At 43.0% G+C, this 15,392-nt stretch overlaps 1 protein-coding gene across 4 annotated transcripts in view; it reads right to left on the reverse strand.

Moving 5' to 3' along the window:
• The window catches only part of LOC119383237 (MAP kinase-activating death domain protein), a 75,297-nt gene that overhangs the window by 50,173 nt on the left and 9,732 nt on the right, over nt 1–15,392 (reverse strand). For all 4 annotated transcript variants that reach the window (XM_049412457.1, XM_049412458.1, XM_049412459.1 and 1 more), the window contains exons 3-10: nt 14,683–14,824; nt 13,501–13,659; nt 8,086–8,217; nt 7,068–7,262; nt 5,333–5,521; nt 4,038–4,196; nt 1,967–2,033; nt 498–641 (exon numbers count right to left, since the gene is read on the reverse strand). In XM_049412457.1, the coding sequence (XP_049268414.1) occupies nt 498–641; nt 1,967–2,033; nt 4,038–4,196; nt 5,333–5,521; nt 7,068–7,262; nt 8,086–8,217; nt 13,501–13,659; nt 14,683–14,824 (1,187 nt within the window). The remainder of the gene's footprint in view (nt 1–497; nt 642–1,966; nt 2,034–4,037; nt 4,197–5,332; nt 5,522–7,067; nt 7,263–8,085; nt 8,218–13,500; nt 13,660–14,682; nt 14,825–15,392) is intronic.

Genomic DNA, 15,392 nt, shown 5'->3' on the forward strand with positions numbered 1-15,392 from the left:
ATCTGTAATATGGAATAATGAATGGTGAACTTGTAAAATGGAATGCTGGATGCTTCCCTGAACAATTCACTTGAGGGTTTTGATTCAGTGTGCCAATGAATTCTAGCACCGGCGATTGCAACGAAAAGGCCTTGCACCATCAGCTCTCGTTTTTTAGCATGTATAGTTTGTTGTTCATTGGACTATAATGAAAGCAGAACGAACAGTTTCATACTAAAGGAATGCTCCCCATTAGCAAAAGGCAACAAGCTTGAAATTCTACTTTCCATAGTAAGTGTATCATTGAAATTGCTGAATCATGCCCAGGAGCATGGAAATTCCACTAAGGCATCACCCGCACACAAAAACAAAACGCGTCACATTTTATAATGTAATGTGGTGCAGCATGAAAAAAAGAAAGACAGAAAGACTGCCAGGGGTCGCATGCTTCAATACACAAAAAGAAATAGCAGGTCCTACGAGAAAACTGTGCTTCAAAAAACACTGCAAACACTGACCCGTGCTTGCTTCGTCAGCTTGACTTATGGAAGCCATGTCGATGTTGAGCGTGCAATTTTCCGACCACACGTCGAACTGAATGGGTTCTAGCTGGTGGCAGTACCACTTGCCCTTATCCCCTATCACGGCAGGGTCAAACACACCTGCAAATGAATTGTAAGGAGAAGGGACTATTAATGAACGCTCCAAGAGTATTCCTACGTTAGTGCTAACAGAACCTTGCTTGTGTATACAGTTCATACAGTCTGCATCATGTTTACAGACCATGGGATCAGAGAAAAAGTTGGCTACTACTGCAGAGTACTATGTTAAGGGACCCAAACTGTGGGAATCCTCGCTTTAGCAAAGCTGAAGAGTGAGCCAAAATTACCGTGCTGTAATGAGGTCATACAAAGCGCGTAAGTTTAATAAAGTTACTGGATATGGACACAAACTGCCCTGAAACAAGTTTTCTCAGATCCTTTACTCTGTGAACTGTCAACACCAACAGTAAAGAGACGTCTTTCTGCATCTGTTACACAAAACACACAAGATGGGTCTGAATAGTACAAGGTGAATTAATTTGTAGTTCGTTAAATTATGAGCAATATTATCCTAGCTCTTCTGACAGGTTTACTCATGTCATCCAATTGTGCAGTATGGTTATCGACTTGCTTGGCAAATGTGGCAGAGACAATGCAAAAAAATATCTAGCACACAATTACTGGAATGTGTGTAAATATTACCAGCACTAAACACAAGACGCCCATGTAGAAGGATGAGAAACATGAGTGCTCGTATATGAGTCCGCTTTTCTACATGCGCTAATTAAGTGCTAATTTCACTGAATAGTTTTGCAAGACCACCTGTCTCAGAGCTCATTCACGCCTGTGGTTGGCGGTAGTTGTGCAACCAACTGCATCTGGTGACCAAGGAGCAACTTGCAGTGACTGCTGTTGACGGCAGCTAGTGCGACTTGTGCATCACTAACTGAAATATACAAATCTCACAATTGGTGCCGTTCATGTCCGCTGACACTGCCATATAATTGCTTACATGCACCAGTGGAAACAGGTGCACTGCTCCTGTGTCACTGACTGGTTTAGGTGAGCTTGCGATCGGTGTCACATGACTGAAAAATTAGGCACCGAGCGACTCACCTAGAGTAGTCGTTTTTCAACCAAGACGACAACTTGCTACCAGCTTGCTCACGCTACCTCTGCAAGCTTCTAGTGTGAATGAGCACATACTCCTCCCTCCATAAAATGATTCTAACATTTTATTCTGTAGGACATCTTATGTCACCCTAACAATAGAAGCCTGCCTGCTTCATCCAAAATTATGTCGTTAATTTACCAATACCACATGTACACCACCCAAAATTTGAAATGCTGAAATTTCTTTTTCCACAGTTTTCTTTTTTTGTTGTGCGTGTATATGCATAAGATCACCGTTTTGAATTCGAGCAAAAGAAGAAACATGTGCCTACCTGTATGTACACGAAGGAAAGCAACATTGGTCGGGCAAAGAGACCACTCAGCATAAAATTCAACAGCCTGAAACAAAATGAAGGCGAGGTTATATTATAAATAAAATTTTTTTTTCTTGTGTGTAAGAATTGACAAACTGTATAGAAGATATGGGAGAGCTGGCAGGTATATGCTTGTAGATTAGGATCAAAAGCAAAAAATTTTATAGTTACTGGCTATGAACGTAGAAACAGTGTTGTCACATCGATGCAATAAAATTCATTTTATGTTCTAGGACTAGACTGCAGAACACCACCGTCTAGCTATCTACAAAGGATTTTTAAGATTGCTCTAGGCCGACACGCTGACTCAATATGGTACAAAGCCACAGCACTGCGTTTGCCCTAACCACTCTTGTAGACATGTCTGAATAGACATGCATCACACTACTATTCATCTATGCAGAAAAACAATGAGGAAGGACACTTGCTGCAAAAGAATGCTTATTACTATAGCAGAAGCACATCAATGCATATACACTATTTCATTACCAGAAAGTACATATTCATGTTGTGGTTTCTACATTACGCTTCAAGAGTTTTGAAAATGACTATGATAGACTTCACTAGAACGGTTCTTTATCAGAACTAAACGATGGCCATTCACCCCAAATGTTGGCTACAGATGTTACTTTACAAAATAATGGCTGCAGTTCCCAATTACGCTAGATGCAAACAGTTGAGCCGCTAACCCGATCACTTGTTGCCAGAGCATGAACATACGGCCACTGCATGTGCTCACATACTGCTTTTGGGATATGTGGCAGGACTTTTGATGCACTTTTGGTGCTGTGAAGCTATAAAGAATGAAGGAAGACTGCCATCCTCATTTCAAAACTCTGTACTCTGTGACGCTGGGGCTTAACGGGACCATGCTACCACTAGACAGCACAAAGTCAATTTTCATCAGACTTAGGCGGCCAGAGAACTTTTGATGGCGGCTGGGCAATGTTCGAAATCCTTCAAATATTTAAGGCCAGGAAGATGGTATCCTTGAAGGACCCCTCATCAGGTCCTATTCCAAACTTTTTGTAGTCACTCGAAGTTGTAAGGAGCCCTCTGTGGAGCATTTTACTGAAAAATTTTTTTCAAGTAGGTTCATTATAGGACATGTTAGAAGAACTTGAGCTGTCCTGTCACCGTGCCTGTCCTGTTACCGTGCCTCCAGGAGGTGAGCTTCGCTACCAGAGCCGACCCTTTTCCCCCTTTGCTGCGTCCAGCGTCCATGAGCAGTGTAGCTCCCTCGCATTCCCTCAAATGCTGGAGGAGAGGGAGCACATCATCCTGATGTGATGAGTCCAAACGTTTTTGTTTTTTTTCCCTTCTCTTTCTATTTTGCTTCTCTGTGCACTCGCAGTGGTGGCAATGTCCACACCCCATTAGATGATGAACTGAAGTCACATGCTGTGGTCAGTGATGTTCCACGGCCAATCTGGGGCCGTGAGTCTACAAACCGGCAGTGGAAGTTCTAAGGAGTGCCTGTTACGTAGCACGCTCGCATGCGACCTTTCCCTATCTCTCGAAGCGCGGATCCCTCGAAAAAAACAATGCACGGCCTCCTGTCTCAAAGTTTGACCGTTTTCACATCACGCATACTTTGCAGACACGATCGCCACTGACCAATCCACGTGCCGCGCTTGTTTGCTTGGAAATATTTAAACCTGATGAGGGGCCCTCCTCACTACTTCCATCACATGACATATACTATACAGTAGACTCTCAATAAACGAAAATCTCAAATGAAATTGCTGCTTAACTGGAACAACTGCCTCTAACATGATTGGTTTTGTGCTTGAATTCTGCACCCCTTTTCATCTCTCAGTAAACGAAACTCCTGTTAAATGAAACATATTTTCCTGATCCCTTCAGCTTTCGTTTAACGGGCGTCTACGGTATGTTAGTCAATCAGGATCAGAGTTTCATGACATCGGAGCTTACACAAAAGAGCTTGCGAATGTTCACACAAGAGAGGGTGCACCGTGTGCCAAGCATAGAGCAACACATGGAGCCAAAAGAAAGTTATAGGACTCACCTGTGTCCTAACAAACTTGCGCAAAAAATTAGACTGCTTTGTACGCGACTGCAAAAAGGAGTTCACTTGGAAGGCAACAACGGGACGAGGGTAAAGGCGTAGTGTCCGCGTATGTTCCATGAAGTGTGCGAGAACTCCCACAGAATTGAAGAAGCGCACCTGCGCAAAAGGAGGCATGGCATCAGCAAACACTTCTCTCAAGTTCAAACACTTGTCATGAAAGAAAAAGCCTAGTCTACCTGCAGAAGAGTTCCGAATATGGTGCAAATACAGAAACCGCATGAGCAAGTTTCACATCATAAACATGCGAATACAATAACTCAGCTGGGTCCACATATGGTAGCATTTATTAGGCAAGTGCAGGTTTAGGACACTGAACACCATTAAGTGTAGCAACAATAAAAAAAAATTATGTGCAAGAACCATATGGCCACGCTCAATCACACTCACAGATTCAGCGTACATACAGTGCAGTCTAACACTACATGCTGCAAGTGCCAGATGATATTTCAATGCACTGTACAAGAGTGGAGAAAGGTGCTAGCACCAATAATTACAATTTGTCTGCTGCGAATCTGTGTATTTCCACACTTCTCAGTTCCACACGTTCCCAAATGCTTTATGCTCATGTGTTCTCCTTAGCAGTGGATCACGCATGTGCTACAACATTCACTATGAGCTGCAGTGCACAAGCAGCGGTAAAAGTGAGCTTCATTAGAAGAAAGTACGGAGGGTTTCACCATCCCGGCACATTGCATATTCCCTGCTTTGTGTCACGTATTCTTCACAGTGGCCCACTAAGCAGCCATTGCTCCATCATGAAAAAAAAAAAAAAAAGAAATGAGAACAGTTGTGAAAATAAGGCAGCAGTGTGCTATGACAAACTAAGCTGTACTCAGGGATAAGATTGCTCAGCAGGATGTTATCATTCTGATATGAACGATTGGGGGGTATGCACAATGCTGGAATAGCGGATCCCTCTCCATTTTTTTTTTCGTGTGCAATGCTGTGGGCATGACTTGTGAATTCCACTTCACACCAAACATGACTGTATATGAATGCACAAAGTGTGCCACTTCAGGGGGCTTCAAATTTATCCATTGAAACTTTCAGCCTCTGTTTTAGCTACGTCCACATCCTGCTACAGCTTCCAAAGTGTTAATGAGCAGTAATGCGAACCCCATCTAACCCAGCCAAACTACCATATCGCAATAGGGAAGAGGTGGCACCAAGCAGCACTTCCACGAAACTCCCTTGTGGCTTCAATTCAGAGTTTGGCAGTGCCTGGTGCTTACCATGGCTATTCGCGTGGCCACGTCCACAGAGTCGACGTCGTTGCCATAAATGAAAGGGTTGAATCCGGAAAGAGGAGCAGGTGCATCAGGCGGCTTGTCTGCAGGGGCGCCACCAATTGAAGGCCTCGGTGGAGGGACCCGGTCGAGATTCTTGATCGGCTGCGGATTGATGCTCATAGAGGCTAGTGCCTAGAAAAAGAAGGGCGGAAGACGGGCCCAAAAGTATACACTTAGAATTTCTTCTTTTAATACAGCATGAAAATGTTTCTATTTGCAATTAGCCATTTTGAAAATACGCACCAGGATTTAACTTTTACATTTTGCATCCTATCGATGGCTTTCAAATTATTGAAATGTTCTCCACCTGGTATATATATATTACTAACTTAATTCTTTGAATTTACTATGAGGTAGCTGTAGCAAAAATAAGCAGAAGAGCATAAAATAAACACATGCAGCTCGGAATAATGCAAGTACTTCACCCAGTGAATAACTGTATACGTTGCCCACAAAACTGATTAGCTATATTCACTGTTTTTGCACACTGAAGGAACGAAGCCACAGACTAGTTAGCACCAAATGAAAGCTACTTGGCAAATGAATATTTTTCTTTTTCACAAGAGGCCTATAACATGTCCTTGCATGTATCACATTACATTAATCAGTAATCAAGGCAACAAGAAATATTACTGGACTGTAGTGACTGCAAAAACAACTTGTCAGAATTTATAAAATTTTATGAAATTTGGGTAGAATTTTGCCTCAGGAACATCAAACAGCTTGTCCCTCCCAGAGCTATAAAATGCCAGTTTGCCTGCTTTTTTCCAAACATTACTGCTTAAAGAGCCCCTCAGCAGGCCCCATTGCAAGTTTTGGTTAATTACTGGAAATTGTAAGGTGCCACCTGAAGAGTGTTTTACTGAAACTGTTTTTCAAATCGGTTCATTATTTGTCAAATTCGAAGAAATTAAACTGTCCTGTTATCTTCTCTACAGGAGGCAAGCTTCTCTGCCAGAGCTTAAACTCTTCCCGTTTGCTTCATCTAGCGTTTGCAAATGGCGAAGCTCTTTACTCACTCTCAAGTGCCAAGGAGAGGAAAAACATCATGTTGACGCGATGAACCCCACCTTCCTTATTCTTTACTTTCAGTTTTGCTTCTCTAGTTAGTACTGTCCCCTCTTGCAGATGAGTCTACTGATCTCCTTAACTGTTTACTATGTTCTCTCAAAGGTCATGCAGACTAAATCTCCACCTTAGATGATGCCATACCTCCTCTCACTGGAGGTTGTCTATACATTTTCTTGTTGCATTATTACAATGGATGACAGCAGTAAACGTACGCCACCTGCTGTGGCTCCCTCAAGAAAAGAGGGCTATTTGAGACAGGATACTTAGAGCTGCCAAGCTAAGACGAGGTGAGACTGAGAATTTTAGGCGTTGGCTCACAAACAATAAGCTCACTACGCCACTGCTAAGTATTCTACGTGAGAATGACCTCCAAGCTATCGTTTATGTAATTGACATCTATGTGAACATAAGGCAAGCTGCAAGCGAAAAAAGTAAAGCTCTCGATTTTCATCTGCACAGTTCTTCACCATAAAAAGAAAATATCATCATGCGGCGGTCGGGCTTGGCCCAACTGTTCCAAAGTGGAAGCGGCTCACTGCGCACCGAGTTGTGTGCCTCAGAACTTTCAATAAAGTTTTGCATCCATCCATGCACCAGAGGTGCATACCTGTTTAAGGTGGTAAGCAAGATGGCTTCCCTCAGGGTCAGGAAGTGGGGGAAGATCCTCCACACCTGGCGGTTTGAGCACACTGTTGGAATCGAGATCGACCAACCAGACATCATCCGGCAGGCAGAAGGAGCGCTTAAGCTTGAAGAATGTGGCTGGCACGCCAATAATGAATGGTGTTGGGGCCAGTAAGAGCTGGAAGGATTGAGAAAGAAATGGCAATATATGTAAGGTCTCACAGACTAGACGTGCTGACCATTTGTGCTGAAACAAAACACAAAGCACGATGAAAGGGGAAGGAGGTGATGGCACTAGGTCATCCAATGGTTGAACCACTGATTCTACTTCGCTCAGACATAACATGGAACACGAACTGCCCTTGACAGAGCACACCTGGCCCCTTTGGGCTGTGCATCGCGAGTCCTGCCACAACATGAATATGTACAATCTAGCCCACTTATTGATCCTTTTAACACTGCAGTATTTTGCAATAGCCGATAAGTTAGCATGACACTCGTACACACACACACACTGGTGCACACACACTGCAGACCACATGTTACAATGTACTAAATCGGTCACTTTTAGGCATGCAGCTAAGAGTGCATCATGCTTTTTTAGTTAGTGTCATAGCATTCTAAACTATTTTCCAGGTCATCAAAGGTCCTCCCTGTCCCTGTGTTCTTGCAAATATGGTTTAATCGTGACCAGACATTCTTTCTCATTCTGTGTATTCCCGATAGAAAAACATTTGACACTGCGTAGCATCTGTGAGCCATTGGAATGCAGGAGATTCACTGGCAGTTTCTTTTGCTTCCTAAAACTACATGCGAGGCCAGTAAGGTTTTTCAAACCTCTAACTGTAACAAATTAGCTGACCCAACGCAGCTACGGCCCAATGCTAACCACTTTTAAGCACATGACGGACTATACCAGTACAATCTGTTGTTAATGTCAAAGTGCGCTTCACAATAAGCAGTGATCAGTAGTATGTAAACTGTGAGAAAAGCCTGCTCACCTGTTCTGCAGACGCCATGCACGTAGGCAAAAGTGGGATCACAGGAAACATGTACTCCAAGGGGTAGATCATTGTGACAAAGGCCATTACGCTCATAGAGAGCGCATTGTAATCACGTGACTGAAGCACAAGCTGTAAGAAAAAATATGCGGTACGTTTATAACACAGAAAACTGTGCAATACAGTTACAGTCTACCCATTCTGGGGAAAGTACACTCCCTCATGCACAGTATGGACAAACGATGCACTGTGATAAAGAAAACAAAGGAAAAGACAAGCACTAACACCAGCCTACAGCATTGTTTCATGCATTTACTGATTCACACTATATGCTCTTGAAAGAAAAAATTTGTCTTCTACCCATTTTGTAGCACCAGGATTAATTTCTCAACTGAGAAGCTTTCTTCCAGAGAAATCAGTGTGGATTTCTGTCCCACTCATGAGGCTTTGAAATGCAGCTGTAGGTTGTGTTCGGATTGCGGCTTGTGCTGGTACATTATAACATATGTTGGACAGTTTTACTGGCTATGACCACAACCCACTTGGAAATGAGAAGTTCTCTCAAATCCCATGGTCCTTACAATTTTAGTGGAGGAGTGTACAAGTTGTCCTGCATTGCAGCACACCACTGGAGCAAAGCAGTCATCCCGCTGTGCTAAAGCATATGGCTATTTTAATGCGACAGCGTTAAAGAGCTCGTTTCGCAGAAATTTTGGTGTCAACTTTGGTGTCGGTGTCGTTGGTCGTGAGCGAAAAATCAGCGTTGTCAGTGACAGAAAAATCGAGAAAGATGCAAATAAAATAAATAATAAAAATCTTTGGTTCGAGTGAGAATCGAACCAAGGCCCTCTGTGTGGCAAGCACGTGTTCCACTGCAGAGCCACGCCATTGCTTGAAACAGCTTCGAAAAAAACACTACATGAATGTCTTGCAGTAGGAGGAGTCTCCTTAAAGCATGTAGTGTTGCGTGACAGAAGCATAGAATTGCTCCAGGCGTCAAAACATGTGAATTGCGCAACGAGTGGGTGTTTTAAAAGCACACCCATTGGGTGATTCCACGAGAGATCGAACATGCCTGTCCGGTCGCATTTTTTGTTTTGCCTGGGTTTTTTATATGTTGTGTGGGCACATTCAAAGTGCACGGAACTGAAAATTTTATTTCCAAGAAACGCTCCCAGCGCGCCAAAAAAATATTTGAAGGTGGCGGCGCGTGCCTCCTGTTTTTGCTCACTGCAGTGTTTTCGGATTTCGCGGCCGAATTTAGCGCGAACTATGAGTGATGTGTCGAAAATTTCTTTTGCTGGTTTTAACACGCATTACTGTGAATTACATCCATGCTTTTTTTATGCCGTCCTCAAAAAGAGAAAATGTGAAAAAATGGCAAACACAGCCGAAATCAAAAAAGGGTCCTACGTTTGAGGCGCCTTGGCGCCTTTACTATTTCAAACAGAAACTTGAAAACAGTGTCAACTATAGAAAAGAGCCCTTTGCAACATTTATACGGAAGATCATTTTCCTACGGGCAGCGCAAAAAAAGAAAAAATTGTTAAAGAAGCGAGTTTTTTCAAAAAAGTACATTTTCAAAAAATAAAATAAAAAAAACTCCGGTCTCAATTTTGACGGCAATTTTTTATCGAAGAGCGCTTACGTCAATGAACACACGGTTTTAATATCATATGTCCTCATTTGCTTTGTTTACGAGATATAACTGGCCAAAATGACCCTTGCTGTGAGTGCTCACTTCAGTGTGACTGATGGTTGTTAATAGCTTGCATTGTGCGTAAATCGCAGTTTTATTTGTTCTGCTGCAGAAAAACCTTGCTCTGGTGGCTTTTCGTCAAGAAAAATGTGTTCTCAGATTTTATTTGTGTCTAGCGTGTGCAAAAGTGGGCTGCTGCCGCCCTCTAAATGGCTCACGTGTAAACAGTTTGCAACCTACAACCTCGCCTACAATCATCAGAGGAAAGATGGGCGTGCCTGTTCAAGATATCAATCGCTTCTTCTTCCTGAAGGAATGCCTGGTCTACCTCATCGCGGTTAGATGTAGACAGGTTTTCCTTGAGTGGCCTAAAGCATGCAAGCAGACCTCGCAGGTGTCGCGAAGATCCTCAGCCTATGACAGTAGCTTCTGGCGGTAGGCAACAACAAAAAGAGCGAAGAAAAAAAATTTGCGCAACGAAAACGTTTTCCTCAGCAATCTTCTTTTTGTGAACGCGTAAATAACCGGCACAGAACAATCGGACGTAGCCATGGGCCGCGCGCATCGCGTGTAGTGAACAGCTAGAGCAAGCCGAAAACGTTTATACTGAACGGCGCCGCATAAATTATCTCACATCTGCGCAGCTGTCATGAATGCCTTTCCAGAACTGCTTACGGTTTAACATTTTTATGACTAAGGGTGTCTAAGCGCTTTGGGCTGTAATATTTAATTTGTAGGCCGCACTCATTGTCAAAACTAAGGGTAATGTCCGCCTGGTGCCACCAATGACCTTTGCTGTCCTCGACGTGGGAAAGCACTTTAGTAAAGTGGCAACAAAACATCATAAATTGGGCAGCTTCGGCCACTCACGGCTTAATCATGCCGCACCGCACCTTTCCTGGCTGCTGAAACGCTGAGGTAACGGTCGAGATGATACAGGAAGACGTTATCTGCGACGCCGAAAACATGTGATAGCGGGAAGTGAAATAAACGGCTCGGAAATCATTGAGCTAACTTTTTTACAAATGTTGTCTAGGCACAGTGTGCGTCGAATGGGGAAGATGGTTAGAGCGTACAATGCACGTAATGGAAGGGAAGCAAGCTGGCAGTGAGAAAACAACTGCATAACAGCGCGCCTGCTGATTGTGGCATTTAGTTACAGATTAAGCTGGCCTTCGCTGCATACAAATGCTTTATTCTGTGTGCAAGGAGAGTTTTGACAAAGTGACCTAAACCATGTGTTCGTGGTGTCTCGTGTGCTTCTGATTAACGAATACTTTCGGGTAAGTTGAGGTTGTAAGCTGCAAATTGCGTACGCGTTCGGCCTTTAGAGAGCGGCAGCAGCCCACCCCCACATCCGCTAGACACAGTTAAAGTTTGAGAATGCATTTTTCTTGACGACAAGACACCAGAGCAAGGTTTTACTGCAGGAAAATAATTAAAACTAGATTTAAGTGCAATGCAAGCTGATGACAACTATCGATCGCACTGAAGTGAGCACACACAGCAAGGGTAATTTTGGCCCGTTAAATCTCGTGAACAAAGCAAATGAGGACATACATATTAACACGGTGTTTTCACTGACGTAAGCGCTCTTCGACAAAAAAATGTCAAAATTGAGGCCTGAGTTTTATTTTTTGAAAATGTACTTTATTGAAAAAAAAACTCGCTTCTTTAACTATTTTCTCCTTATATCGCGCTGCCTGTAGGAAAAACGATCTTCCGCATAAATGTTGCAAAGGCTCGTTGAAATACTTGGAAAAAATCATGGATGTAATTCACTGTATGCGTATTAAAACCAACAAGAAATTTTCGACACATCGTTTATAGTTCGCGTTAAATTCAGCCGTGAAATCCCAAAACATTGCAGTGAACAAAAACAGGAGGTCTGCGCCGCCACCTTCAAATACTTTTTTGGCACGCTGGGAGCATTTCTTGGAAATAAAATTTTGGGTTCCGTGCACTTTGAATGTGCCCACATAACATATAAAAAACCCAGGCAAAACAAAAATATCGACCGGACAGGCATGTTCGATCTCTCGTGGAATCACCCTTTAGAGGGCGGCAGCAGCCCACTTTCGCACACGGTAGAACCAAATAAAATCTGAGAACACATTTTTCGTGACGATAAGCCACCAGAGCAAGGTTTTGCTGCAGCAGAATAATTAAAACTGTGATTTACGCACAATGCAAGCTATTAACAACCATCAGTCGCACTGAAGTGAGCACTCACAGCAAGGGTCACTTTGGCCAGTTATATCGCGTAAACAAAGCAAATGAGGACATATGATATTAAAACCGTGTGTTCATTGACGTAAGCGCTCTTCGATAAAAAATTGCCGTCAAAATTGAGACCGGAGTTTTTTTTATTTTATTTTTTGAAAATGTACTTTTTTGAAAAAACTCGCTTCTTTAACTATTTTTTTCTTTTTTTGCGCTGCGCCTAGGAAAATGATCTTCTGCACAAATGTTGCAAAAGCTCTTTTCTATAGTTGACACTGTTTTCAAGTTCTGTTTGAAATAGTAAAGGCGCCAAGGCGCCTCAAACTTAGGACCCTTTTTTGATTTCGGCCGTGTTTGCCATTTTTTCACATTTTCTTCTTTTTGAGGACGGCATAAAAAAAGCATGGATGTAATTCACAGTAATGCGTATTAAATCCAGCAAAAGAAATTTTCGACACATCATTTATAGTTCGCGCTAAATTCGGCCGTGAAATCCGAAAACACTGCAGTGAGCAAAAACAGGAGGCACGCGCCGCCACCTTCAAATATTTTTTTGGCGCGCTGGGAGCGTTTCTTGGAAATAAAATTTTCAGTTCCGTGCACTTTGAATGTGCCCGCACAACATATAAAAAACCCAGGCAAAACAAAAAATGCGACCGGACAGGCATGTTCGATCTCTCGTGGAATCACCCCATTACAAAGCGCTTAGACATACTTAATCATCATCATCAGCAAAAGTATCAACAAAGTGAGCAGCTGTGTAGGTTAGCGTGTTGCCTTACAGACGCGTAGTGGGCCCTTCACTGATTTGCAAAAGGAAGAATTATGGCATAGTGGGCAGTGCACAACTGTACTTGTAGTAGGCATTCTAGGATATTTTGAAATGGCTAATGTTACGCGGACAGACGTTCGTTTCCTTACGGCACGGTTGAGGCATGCACTGAGAACCAAAGCCAGGCTAGCAGTTGAGAAGGCGATGCTCACGGGGCCCGATTACGCTATCATGTTCTACCCTTGAAGATGAAGCTCAAGCGTCCTGCAAGTTTTTTTATGCTTAGCTCACCTTATAATTTCCTTGGCACTTCTCAATAGTATATTCCATGACGCTAATGTTTGCAGGTGCTATTCTCTCAAGAGCCCGAAGTTCGGGCCACAATTTAAATGATGCCCAGCAGTTACAAGTACAGCACTGACAGTTCCACTGCAAGTGCTTAAAAGAAACTTGCTACAGAGTGCACAGGATCGTACATTAAAGATCACGCGAACTGAGCAATGCAGATTACACCATGCAAAGAATGGAAGTAGAACAATTAATGAATAGTTGGCTAAATATGGCTAGCAGCTGCACCAGCACACAGTGCCACATGTTCTGCTTGAGCAAAACCTCGATAATGTGCTTTCTTTACGTCACATTTTCACTCTTTATACGACGTGACACAGGAGACTTGTGTGATGAGCACAATTTGATGGGAAAAAAAGGAGAATACACACACCTTGTGCTCCAGAACAATGCAGGTGAGCACTTTTATGCAGGTGTCCACCCCAAGAAGCTCCAGCGGAAGGTGTAGCGGAAAATCAACTAGGGAAAAACGAGTGTGGTCAGGAAGTGCAAAGATCAGAGGCTGCTCCACGCGTCTAGGCAAAATGGCAACCTGCAGAAAGGTGAAACACAGCGAAACAATATGGTCATACAACGCAGCATGAATGCCTTGCACAAATGCCTTGCACAAATGATTTCAGCACTATGAAGTGAGGTCTAGCTATTAGTGTGTCACGCCTAACTTCTACGGCTCACACAAGAACAAAATGGGCTAGTCAACAGAATTATGGCTCAGTTGCAAGTTGAAACCTTTGCAAGGACACCTTGTTGCAGTGTGCAGGCCATCTTCCTGGCACAGTGTTGCCCGCTTACCATCACACAGTTCTCTCCTGCAAGGACCTGCCTCCCCACTAGGAACTCACGATCATCCTCGTCAGCCTGACTGCGCCCACTGCGGGGCAAAGGCCTCTCCCATGTTCTGCCAATCAACCCGGTCCTGTGCTTGCTGCGGCCACGTTTATACCCACAAACTTCTTAATCTCATCTGCCCACCAGCTTTCTGCCTTGCCCTCGCATGCCTGCCTTCTCTTAGAACCCAGTTTTACTCTCCATGAACAGTGGTAATATTGCCTACATGCTACATGCCCTGCCCATGCCCATACATTTATTCTTGATTTCAACTAAGATGTCCTTAACACCCGTTTGTTCCACTAGGAACTGCACACCAGCTTATTGGTGTTCAAAAGGTTGTGAGTACTGTAACATAAGCAAGCAACCTAGCAATACAGGAAAGTATTTTCTAATAGAATAGTATTTCACAACTGATGTTTGCATTTTTTCCTAATGAAGAGCCTACCCACAGCACTAAAATGCTTCAAATGTCAAGTTGAACGTCATTTAGACCAAAAGACTGCAGTTTCACCATTTTTATAAAGCCACAATTAGAAGACAACTATAGAAGAGATCCACTCACTTCACTTGGCTCGATTAGTGGTTCTCAGGAACTTTTGCATTGGAAAACATTTATATTCACCCCGTATAACCTGAACTCAAAACATAATTAACGAAACAAAAACAGTGCTATGTGTTTCAGTCCCCGCTCTTACAATGACACGTGCGAATGCAAAGAACAAACCTCAACACGTGTCTTGCCAGGCACAGGAACAGGTGCACTCAGCAGCTTCAACATCCATGTCTCAATTTCTCTCACTTCGTGGAGGACGGCACTTGAGTACCCTTCAGAGACACGGCCTAGGAAGACATTCCATACATTGTCTCTGCAAAAAAGGAGAAAAATAACAAAGGAGAGAAACAAATGAAAGAAAAACGTGTCAATCGGTGTTATAAGACTACAACTGTCAAACAGCATCGTTGGCATGACAGCTGAACAACGGTACTGCCAAAAAAGCAGAAGTCACATGACAAATCTACACAGAATGACTGCGCAACGCATTACTCAGTATTTATGATGATATAACACTCAAGAACATTTATGTAGCTATATGCAGCGTATATGCAGCTCAGTCCTTATGTCACTGCCTTTACTGACCATGAAGCTGGCAATAGACAGGTGATACTGAAATAATATTCTTGATCAGAGACCCCAAGCAATCTTTCTTGTCTTGAGTGATGCCCGATCCGGTGCAATAATTCACTTTAGCAGGGCAAGTAATTCATAATCATCTAAAACAGCATATAAACGAGGAGCAAATAAGAAGAGACATGACTCTTCTTATTAGTTTGTCCCTTGTTAATGTGCTGTTTTAGACGATCAGTTTAGCAACAAACTCAGAAAAAGGAGAGTTTTCTGAGGTCCATTCAACTGACAACTTTCAATTCATTTGA

Source organism: Rhipicephalus sanguineus, chromosome 2 (genome assembly GCF_013339695.2).
Source record: "Rhipicephalus sanguineus isolate Rsan-2018 chromosome 2, BIME_Rsan_1.4, whole genome shotgun sequence".
Taxonomy (NCBI): Eukaryota; Metazoa; Arthropoda; class Arachnida; order Ixodida; family Ixodidae; genus Rhipicephalus; species Rhipicephalus sanguineus.